General features: G+C 31.2%; 1 protein-coding gene across 2 annotated transcripts in view; it reads left to right on the top strand.

Moving 5' to 3' along the window:
• Positions 1-5,576: 5,576 nt before the first annotated feature.
• Positions 5,577-12,276, top strand: part of LOC143912608 (5-phosphohydroxy-L-lysine phospho-lyase) — a 36,200-nt gene continuing 29,500 nt past the window's right edge. Inside the window, exons 1-3 of one of the 2 annotated variants that reach the window (XM_077431902.1) lie at positions 5,577-5,716; positions 6,015-6,137; positions 6,221-6,339. In XM_077431902.1, the coding sequence (XP_077288028.1) occupies positions 6,076-6,137; positions 6,221-6,339 (181 nt within the window). In that variant the 5' untranslated portion in view covers positions 5,577-5,716; positions 6,015-6,075. Of the gene's footprint in view, positions 5,717-5,829; positions 5,859-6,014; positions 6,138-6,220; positions 6,340-12,276 lie in introns of those variants that run through there. The other variant, XM_077431908.1, reaches the window with a different exon arrangement.

Here is a 12,276-nt window from a genome sequence, read left to right as displayed (position 1 = left end):
CCTCTAACGTTCCAAGTACCTATTTTGGATTTGTTCCGTAAAGTTTCTCCAGTCGCATATTTTCCACATGCCTGGTGAGTCACATGCATGTGGCCAGTAGCCAATTTCACACCGTGAGACCTGGAACTTTTATATTTTTTACTAGTGTTGTGCCCGATGAAATATCATCGCACGGGTTATGGCATATTAAGATATTATTCGAAATATTCGCATCGAAAAGTATATATAGAAATTTTTTCTGTTGTTATTGTTCGTATTGCATTCGTACGTCGTTTTGTTGGACGCTTCCAACACTACGCTTCTAGCTTACGTACAAATGTATGTCGAATCGAAACGACTTTCAGGGAGAAATCACACAGCGTGGTATGCGGTATGTGGTACGTCCACAAGTTCTCCTATATTTCTTAAAACCGTTATCGATCACTTTCAAGGAAGGATAAATAAAACCATACAATTTGACCGAAAAACGTCTAAAGGGGCGGGGCGTACCGGTCGTTCGTGGTAGACGGTCGTTGTATACGTGCCAGGTATACCACATTTTTTATATATGTTTAAAACTATCTATAAAAAACATCCCACATACCGCACTGTGTGATTTCGCCCTTATAGTACGGCGAACGTTATCTCAGACACACAGACGGAATAGCGAAATTATATATATGTATATATATATATATATATATATATATATATATATATATATATATATATATATATATATATATATATATATATATATATATATATATATATATATATATATATATATATATATATTATATATATATATATATATATATATATATATATATATATATATATATATATATATATATATATATAATATATATACATATATCGGGGATGGCGAACCTAGGGCACGCGTGCCTGAGGTGGCACGTTTGGGAATTTGTTTTAAAGTTTTAAAAATTATAATTTTGATTTAATAATTCGTAAATTATTAATTTATTCCGTTTTATTAATTATCAAATGTTTTTGCAGAAGAAAAACCAGATCAAATCAAATTAACGCGAGAATTTTCTGTAGTTATTCAATCGATAACACTGAGCAACAAAAAAAAGTTTTTGAGTTACCAGAGCGGAGACTAACCAATCTTTACTAAGTTTGACCCACTGAAATCGAATATGATATTGATTTTTGTTGGTGGGTGATCGTTTACGAGATATGAGCGTTTAAAAAAATCCGCGATTTTTACAGTTTTTTGGCTTTTGCGGTCTTTAACTCAAAATTTAGGATTGTTACGCTCAATTTACGCTATTAATTGTTATATTTCATTGCTTTAAAATACTTCTAATTAATTGTCTAGCGAATTTTAAAAGTCAAAAATATATTTTTTTTTACGGATTTTTTTTCCGTGCTATTTTTCATTTATTTGGCAATTTTTTTATTTCACCACGTTAATAAGGATTGGTTTTCTATCTCAATATTTTTTTTATCTAAACGTACTAACTAAAGCGGTAATTGCAATTTAAATGCTTTCGTTGTATATATGGTTGTATCGCGTAATATGTTAGGGCAAGCGAGATGGCATATAATCCAACTCACAGAGTACAGCGGTCAGACTACCTGCTCGGCATTTGGGGTGTCTGGAAGTAACCAGACTGATTAAAATATATTACATTGGAATTCGATTATTTTTGTTTTTTCTTGTTGATTTCTCAGTGGTGCATTTTTTTTATACCTGCTATGACCGATAATCGTTCATCGTACGGCAGCCCATTTTTTTTTGTTTGCAAAAGCTTATCTCAAGACAGATCTTTAAGGATGGAAACACAAACTTTATTTTAATTGAAATATGAATGTGCTTTTTCACACCAAAGTTGAAGTACATAGTATATTTAAGGGCTATTGGCAAATGATAATAAACTCGGGTGATGCTTTTAAAATTATAAATTTGTATACATTTTATTATTTGCAAATTTTCGAAGCAAAATTTGGTTCAAAACCGACGTTCAGGCTTACTTGTGCGATTAATTTATTTGCAATTTATTTTTATAATAATAGTAATGTATGTACATATACATAACTTGTATAAGAAGTGTTAAATATTTTTTGAAACTCGTGTCAGATCTATGAATAAGTAAGTGTATATAATAACTAATAAGTTATTGTAACACAATTTAATCCACTTTTTTTATATTTCCAAACTTTTATCATTTGAACTTGAATTATTTAATCAATTTATATGATTTGATTGCTGTTTGAATCTTGCATTTTATATATATATATATATATATATATATATATTCATATATTCATATATGGTCTTTATGAATCTCCTTCATTTTTTACTCGATCTGGTGTTACTCAGGGGTCCACTCCCTAGAGTTTTATGTAATGCATCATGTCTCTTGTTTGCTGACGACGTTAAATTATTTTTTGCTGTCAAGGATGAGAGGCAAGCCTCTCTCCTTCAAGCTGATATTAACGCTGTCTTGGAGTTCAGTTCTAGTTTAGGCCTTGAACTTAATTTAAACAAATGTGCAATTATGAGCTATGGACGTGCACATTCGCTCTATTGTCACGGATATTCCATTAGATCCGTCTTGTTGAAGCGTGTGGAATCTATTGTCGATTTGGGTATCACTTTTGATCCTCAGCTCACCTTTCACAACCATATCAAAAAAGTGGCTGACGTTTCCTTTCGTCGACTTGGATTTGTTTTGAGATATGCAAGATTATTCTCCAATCCTTTGTCTTCTCGCTTGCTTTTCAATTCGCTTGTGAGAAGTAAGCTAGAGTATAATGCGATTGTGTGGAATCCGCATGAAGCAAATTACTCTCTGATGATTGAGAAAGTGCAAAAAGCATTTCTTCGTTTCCTATATAGGAAAGAATATGGGTATTACCCATATCTCTACCCCACTCCTTTCCTTTTGGGCATGCTTGGGTATAATTCCCTTGAACTTCGGAGAAACTTCTCATTAATTCGTTTCGTTCTCCTGCTCTTACGTGGTAATACGTCATGCCCGTTGTTGCTGGAGCAGTTGGGGCTTTATGTCCCTAATCACTATGTGCGTGGTAGACATCATCATTTGTTGGCTGTACCTCCTGCCCGCACAGTCCTTTTTCGAATGGCTCCTATTCCAAGAGCTATCCGACTTCTTAATGAAATCGTTGCTGCCGAGACTGAATGTGATATTTTCCACCTTAGTGAGCGTAAATTGTCGGAAATTACTCTAACCCATTTATCTGGTAGTCTGCGCTCATCATTGTTTTCATGATTGATTGTGATTTATGAGTGAAATTTTGATTAACTCTCTTCCATTTGGGCCTACAGGGATGTTTTGTATTTGTAGTTGTTTCTTACATATTTATTGAAACTGGCTGTAGGTGCAAGGCATTCCTTATGCTATATTTTATTTGATATTTTTACTTTATCTGTTATTATTAAATGCTATTTTTTATGTATGTATGGATGTATTTATGTTTATGTTTAATTGTTATTTTGTTTTTGTTTCTTTTTTGTGTTATATTTTTTGACCATTGTGGCGCTTTAGGAATTCCTGTTATGCCACAATGGTCTGTTTAAAATAAATAAATAAATATATATAAATCATGGACGTGTCCGTCTGACACAAGTAATTAAGAAACTGAGATATTTTTTGAAAATTTTATTTATTTCTTATAAAAATTAAACGACAGCTTTATATTTGTAGATGGGATCTTTTTGTCTCTTGGCAACCAATATTTTTAAACCCAATCTGTTTTGATGTCTATTCTATATACAAGCGTCATCACGGAATTCGAATACCTGCCATGTATAATACAACATCGTATCAACTTTTTAGCGAAGTCTCGCTATCAAATAAAGAACTGATACGTAGTTAAGGTGATCGTTTTTTGAAATTCAAAGTACATACATACATATGTACATGTTTACACATACCGGTCACGAGACCATTTTCGATACAAATTGAACGCAAATGTAGGGGAACTTACACAAGACAAAAGTTCTACTTCCAGTTGTCGGATTTTGTTTTATTTTTTTTTATTACTTAATTATTACTATGAATATTATAAACATAAAATATCAAGAAGAACGAATTAGTTTAAAAGGTCAAAATAAAATAATGAAATATTGTTTTAAAAATATTACTACTTCCGGCTTACGAGTTCTAGCCAAAACCTTATCAACTCCAATCTGGTATGTACATATGTAAATAGTACAAATGTAAATTTTTAGTTTGATAGGGTGAAAAAAATTGTGTGGTCACAACATTTTTGACTTTTCTAAGAGTCCCACTTCCGGTTTTAATCCCACTTCCAGTTTATTAAATTTAATGATTTTTTTTTATTTTCATCACATTAATACAAGGATTATACTTAAATTTTCTCGTGAAGAGTACACATGTTTAAGGAGTCGAAAAAAATAGTGGAAGAAAAATTTAACAAGAGTAAACTGCCATTTAGGGTTGACGGGTGCTCACCAAATTTGATATTAAACTTAAAACTATTAAAATTATAAAATTATTCAAACTTTTAAAATTAATCTTAAACTTATAGATACGAAATCTCAGTTCAATGTGCCGAAAGTATTCCAAGAAAATCATAAAATACCTCGATCCTGTAGATTACAAGTATGTACTACTTCCGATTGAGATAAAAATATTAAGTTATAAAATTTATAATTTCTATTACATGTAAAAATAAAGTAAAAATTATGTGTGATTCGGTTAGCGATATTAGCAGAATTCAAAAACTTATAAAAAAGAGGACACTTATGTATAAGAGGAGTTACCGTTTCCGGTCAACTTAAAAATTTGAAAAAAATGATTTCGTATCGATAAGAATTTCGGTCACCGATACAAAATACTCATTCACACACACTTTTTCTAGACCATGAAAACGTGATCAGTGATCGATTCCGAGTTCGAAGCAGTGAAAATCTCGAATTCGAATTTTCGCATGATCACAGAACTTCATCTATTGTTACTACGTACATACATAGATAAAGTAAATACAATTTAATTCAATTATTTAAAACGAACATTAAAGAATCATGGTCACAAATTATTTTAAAAAATTTATCCATTTCATTGAATTCTCTTATAAAATTCTATACAAGATTGTTTAAAATTATGCTCAGTTATCAAACATTTGGTTTCAACATTCAATTGCGTTTTATCACTGGACCACATATTGTTCACCAAAGAAATAAAAAAAAAAACTGTTTGGCAGGCGCATTTGTTCCCGGTAAAAACTTTCGACTTATTTGCCAATATTTGTGTAGGATACATATGTAATTTTCACAAAAAGCCTTGTATATATATATATATATATATATATATATATATATATATATATATATATATATATATATATATATATATATATATATATATATATATATATATATATATATATATATATATAGTCCATTTATGCATTAGATAAAAAACCAGAACACACCCAAAAAAACCAGTATTATATTGGTAAAATCAGTACGAATGGTCACCTCATACATATCAGACTTAATGTCTAATCGGTGATTAATCTGCTCTAGTCGACAAAGGGTTAAACGTTAGATTGTCACATTGATCTCGAACCAGTTCAGACACGCTGCTATATAAGTTGGCGTACGTTGTCAAGTTGACGTCACAATTGTGAGCCAAGTTTATCTGTTGTCACACGCTGGTCGACCAGTCGACTACGAATTTTCCTTTCGACAAGTCGACCTTTGAAAGTTTAACAGGTATTGTGATATCAACTTAGCACGATAACAGTATTTGTTGACATGCCAAATATTTGCCCCTTTATTTTTTATGCACATATTTTAATGTATAAATATCATAAATGAATAACGTTTCATTCAGTAGTCTGATAATTCGCGATAGGTCAGTATCCTCTGTACAATCGGCAACGCACTTATATCACATACAATACAATATGATATTTTTTAAATTATTTCGAATTGATTTCAGGTGTCGGATCTTGTAAAACGATTCTATTGTTTAATTATTTTTATTATGGAACTATTTTTTATTTTGCAGGACAAGTTTTCTCGTTCGTTGCTCTTCAAATTTGAACAGGTCTCGACTGACAGTTTCAGACATGAGTTCTTTGGAGCAAATATCTAAAGGGGAAACGATCCGATTGAGAAACAAACACATCGGGTAAACACTACATATGTAATTTATTTTTTTGTATCTATTAATACAGCCGTGTTAACATACTATGATTTGTCTTCATTTAAAAGACGTTCCTGTCAATTGTTTTTCGACTCTTCCCCATTGAAGATCGTCAAGGGTGAAGCACAGTATATGTACGACGAAAATGGTGAAAAGTACCTGGATTGTATCAACAACGTAGCACATGGTGAGTGATAAATACAAATCTAATTTTACAATTTTTCACAACAATCCTAAAATAGTTCAGGCTTGGCCAATTACCAAATAACTGGCCGCAAACACTAAAACCGAAATAAATGTATTGATTTTTGTATTGCGTCCATATTTGCCTTATCTAAATCTTAATGATGAATACATATGTTTTCAAAACCAATTTTTTGTTTGTCTGTAAGTATTTTAATGTCGATATCTGATAGATATTTTTTTAAGAATTATAAAGCCTGAATTTATCTACGTGATAAGTATGTTAAAACAATGCATAATTCAGCCTAGATTTTTATCGTTCGAAAACTACATATAATCATTTCAAATGTATGAACTATGAAACCTGATTTTTTTTATTTGTGAATAATAAGCGATTTATGAAAAATAATTTTTCAATGACAAAAAGTTTGTTCATGAATTGTACAATTAGTTCTGCATAGTAAAAATAGATTCAGTATTTCTATTTCGTATCATTTTATGATTTTCGTACTGTTTGTGCAAATATCAAATGTTTACTTTTTTGCAAAAATTTTCAAAATAATTTTTTGATTGCTTTTGGTATAATTTTTTAGGCAACCTAAATTAAATGAATGAATCCACCGTACTTTTCGTGGCCAGAAGATAATTTTACATTAACGTGGAATCATTATTTAGTCCATCGGTATCTAACTTTTTTTTGCGTACCCCTTGGCGGCTCATGTCACTAAACTGGATCTACCTCACGGGCCCGAATGTGAAACGCCCGAAAACGCAAATATCGGAAGGCAAAGATCGAAAATCGAAAGATCAAAAAGGTGCATGATAACCGGTACATACTCACTTAATTTGGGCGAGCAGGATACAACAGGAACAAGAGGAACAGGCTTTTCCTCCCGTATTCTACGCGCGCACATTAATACGGGAGGAAAAGCCTGTTCCTCTTGTATCCTGCTCGCGCAAATTAAGTGAGTATGTACCGTTTACCATACACCCTTTTTTATCTTTCGACTTAAGACCTTTCGATATTTGCGTTTTCGGGCGTTTCACATTCGGGCCCGTCACGGAGACCGCACTAAACTATACCCCCTTCCATATTACAAAAATATTTGTATTTCATGTAAAAAGTTGCTATTATTTCAAATTTGTTGTAATTATAATATAAATAAATATCATTTGAGTAGCAAAGGGCGTGCGAGCACGTTTTATTTTTTATTTGTTTTTTTATTAAATTTATTTGAATCGAAAAAATATTATATTTAACGATGTCGATATCGTCGTCATATAAACTTTAATTTGTTTTGATAATACCAAAAAACCTTACATCTGTACGTACATACATAGTTACAAAGTCTCTTTCGAAATTATATATTAGATTTTCCTTCAACTTTATTTTACGACCCAGAAATGTAAAAAGACCTTAAACTATTTGGGCGTGTATCGTTGCAGACCATATAAGCCATTTGGATTCAAGTGGGATAATTAATCACGCCATTATTAAAATAAAAACTTAATTTTAAATATATCCATAATGAAAAAAATCGAAAAATTTACAAATCTTAAGCGAAGAAAGATGAATTTTTAAAATCGGTGAGCTAAGTTAAATTTATTTTTTGTAGAATTATTATACTAATAGTCCTATTTAAATATGTATCAACAAATAATTTGAATTATTTCATCTCATATTTTTAAAAATCAGGTTTAGTGAGGGGGTCTTGGATAAATTTTGCATGAAACTCCTATGTAGCTACGCTACTGACTGTCACTTTTTTGTAAATGTACATACAGAGTTTGATTAAGTTAATAATGTACATAATTCGTTAACATCAGAAAAAAAGACCTACTGCATATCCGCCATTGTTGGTTTATTTTTGTGTACCCCTTGTTAGTACGTGTACCCGGTTTGGGAATCGCTGATTTGGTCAATACAATAGTTGTAAATCAAAATGCAATTTTTATATTCATACATATTTCATCACATCAACTTCCACTAAACCACTCATAAAATTACATATAAAGCGTGAACACATGTATGTATGTAGTACATCCATATGTATACTCACTATCGCCTTTAAAACGACCAAATTGGCAAGCTTCAAGAACGTAATTTAAAATAGAATTTATCAATATAAAAATGTGAACATATGTATGTATAAATGTATGTATACATATGTTCACATTTATATATGTATGTATGTATGTATATATGTATATATGTATGTACATACATTTATATATGTATGATACACGTGTCGTATGTTATGACATTGACATGTGGAAATGTTAGATGATTATCAAAATCGATTTGCATGCATGCGATAATGTATGTATGTATTTACATAGTAGTACAATAAAACTTCTTGGCATCATTACGATGTCACGTGAAAGTCATGTTTGCTAGGTATGAATAATTATTGTTACTTATCGCACGTGGAATGTCAATCAAACGTGTTTTCACTTACGGAAAATCGATCACGTTTTCTCCAGTTAGCTTTCTTTGTGGAATGTTCGTCGATTTTTTGTCGATCTTCGTAAGTTGTTGATGTTGTGTACATCAACATATGTACATATTTCTATATGCAGGGACGTAGAGAGAAAATCCGCCCCCCCTTGACCCATTCAGTAAATTTTTTTTCAATATATGTAAAAAAAAAGTGATGCGGGTATTTTAATTAATATCGTTGCTATTATTTAAAGATATATTTCATATTAATTTATATATTTACATAAATACAATACAGCGAAACAAATGAATTTAATTAAATACACCAATAAACTATAACAACACATAAAATGAAAAATTAAATAATTAAAACATATGTATACACACGTTAAAAAATAGTTTCATTTAAAAAAAATAATGATGTCATACATGAAATAAAAATTAAACATATATTATTATATAAAATAAAAAACCGAAAAATATCAACTTTTATTGTTTATGGAAAAGCAGGTACGGTACATATTTAGGTATGTAGTAAGTTATAATGTATTGAATTTGGGATGATTTTTTCTGTGAGAGCTTTTTAAAATGTCTCTATATATGACGTATACATATAGGATCCGGATGTGAAGGATTCCAAGTGAAACGCGCAGATTCAGTCAGAACTATTTATTATAACATATCGTCCGGCCTGTTCTTCAACAAGTGACCATAGCAACACGCATCCGGTCTCTCCCATGCATACCACACACACTTTATCTCTAGCAGTTTGGCCAACCACACATACGGCTCGTTTAAAAATCATTCCTATATATGTACATGATACATGTTATTATGGGTTAAAATAATCAAAATAATAATAATTAAAATCATAACAGAAAACAGTTGAATAATAAAAATGAATTCGTAAACAAAAAGTATTATTAATTTAAAAACTAACTAACTAACTTTGAAACTAAAAACTAACTTTGATTTGAAATATTCTAAATCTAATCTACCGTTCGCAATTATACTTGTTACCTGCTTTTATCGGCCAAGGGTTATTTTACTAATTTGTTTTGGATATTGTGACGAGGGAACTGACCATTGTGAACACCAGAACAGATCTTTCCCTAAATTTTATTATGCCATAAGTAGGTAAAATCCATTACTCGAAAACATTTATAACATTTTGCTTAGTGTACAAAAAACCCTAAGAGTATAAAGGCCTAATAATGCTTTTATAATTTTGCTAAAAATGTACATATTATTTGGGGGGGGGGGGGGGGGCGGGCCCCGGGTTATTCGCATACCCTTTCCCCCCTCTCGTCGGCCCTGTCTATTTGTATGCTAGTCATTTATTGACATTAACGAACGTTTGGAAACGATGACAGCACTGATAAGCGTAATCTAAGCATTCACTCTTGTTTTTATTGCTGTTATTATTTATGTGTTATGATAAGATTCGGAGTATGTGTAATGCTGTATTATAAAAGCGGTCATTCACCATATAAATTTGCTGTTTACATTTTGATAAAGCGATCTATGGTTATTATTGAAAAAAAAACTATTACCTTATCTACATATTTACATATTATATAAACCAGCAACATAGTTCAGTGGTTAGCGTATAATGCAATCAACTGAGGGGTCATGGGTTAGATCACTGGCCCGGTGTTGCTGGCTAGACCTTGGACATATACGACTACAGGTATATATGTATGTATGTCACCACTATTTGAATATGATTTTAAAATTTTATTGTCTAGATTCTAGAATATAGATGTCTCGCTAATTTTCTTATATATATGTATAGTATTTATTTTATGCTTGCATATCTGGTCACAATGACGCTGTGAGTATTTTGTAATGTCACTGTGGCTAATATGTAAATTAATAAATAAATTGGGCATAGGTGTCACCCAGGGATAAAATCCGTAATGACACCATGGTAAATATAATTAAAAAAAAATAGAACAAGTTTCGTGGTAATGAGAAATTTCGACATCTTCTTTTTTTATATTGCCTAGTTTATTCTGAAGAATTCAAGCACTGGTTTAAAACTTATTTAAATAATAAAATCTATCTTTTTTTCAAGTATTCATTTTGCAAAAATTTCGAATAAGCATTTAACTAATTTCAATGTCACCTTTATTCTATAAACATTATATAAATAGGTACTAGTAGCCTGTGTGAGCATAATTGTGCACTCGGTAAAATATCGCAATTCGGATCAATGGAATTAATAACTTAAAATTAAATTAATTTTCTTTAAAAAAAATCTTTTGTTTTTGTCGGCCGATCATATGAACGAAGTGATATGCCGCGTCTCTTTCCACGATATATGATTCCAAGGAGAGAAAGAGAGACGGAGTATGATGAGTGAGTACTTCGTAAACACTCATCAAGCTCCGTCTCTTTCCACGATATACCGATTCCAAGGGGAGAAATAGTGACGGAGCATGGTGTTAACAGCGAGTACTTCGTGCACCGCACGAATTAGACAATTATTATAGTTTTGTCTGTTGATATTCAACGGCTGTTTTTCGAAAGTAATTGTTAAAGATACCCCACAACCCGGGTCCCGGACAGTGCGATATGAGATATTCTTCAGAAATAGACTAAATTACGAGTGTTTGATGTGATAATAGATGAATTATAGATAATATGTATTGAAGTCAACGGTCTTGTTATCGTTAGTTTAATGAGGTTGTCAACTAGTTAACAACATCTTGATCCTCGCCGTTATAACTAGTCACCGGAGCCTGAGGGGGCCGTGTATTGTTCAAAGGTTGTAAATGCATTGTTAAAGGCTTGCCGAACAATGGATAGCACTGTGACTATCCTACCTCTAGTTATAACGAACTGTATTTTTTGTGCGCATTTTCCGGTCCTATTCCATCTTAAACGCAAATTTATAACTCATAGCTACATATATACCTCAAATTTGTAGTCAATTGAGGTCGTGTTTGCTCAAGTGTGTGCTTTTTCTGAAGTTAGCAATAGTTTTCAATAGCTTTTTAAACCTTTTTGAAAATATGTCATTAAATTGATAATTCCCGGCCAATTGAACATGTAACAAGTATCCGTGAAGGTTATTTTTTTTTTAAATTTAATTTATTTATTTATTTATTGAAAAATCAACAGGACTCGGATGTAGAAATTCATAAAAACAAAGAATAAACATAACAAAATAACATCTGGGCCCAATTATAGATTTTTACAAAATACATAATATATCTAGTACATGTAGACAAACAAATGAAAAATAAAAGAATAAAATATACATAAATAAATAGGACAATGCATAATTAAACATAAAATGATATAATATAATTGTATAAACTAAAGTGATATAATATAATCAGAAAAATAATATATAATAGAAATAGAAATCGAAATGGATCAATCAGTCAAGACTCTCCTGATGGCAGTCCTGAATTGATATAAGGAAATACCGAATAGACCAACCTCATTCAGCTCCCCGTTAAGAGGGCTGTACACCCGTAACCTCAATTTTGT

The sequence above is a fragment of the Arctopsyche grandis genome, chromosome 1 (assembly GCF_051622035.1).
Source record: "Arctopsyche grandis isolate Sample6627 chromosome 1, ASM5162203v2, whole genome shotgun sequence".
Classification (NCBI taxonomy): Eukaryota; Metazoa; Arthropoda; class Insecta; order Trichoptera; family Hydropsychidae; genus Arctopsyche; species Arctopsyche grandis.
This window is presented reverse-complemented; position numbering and strand designations above follow the sequence as displayed.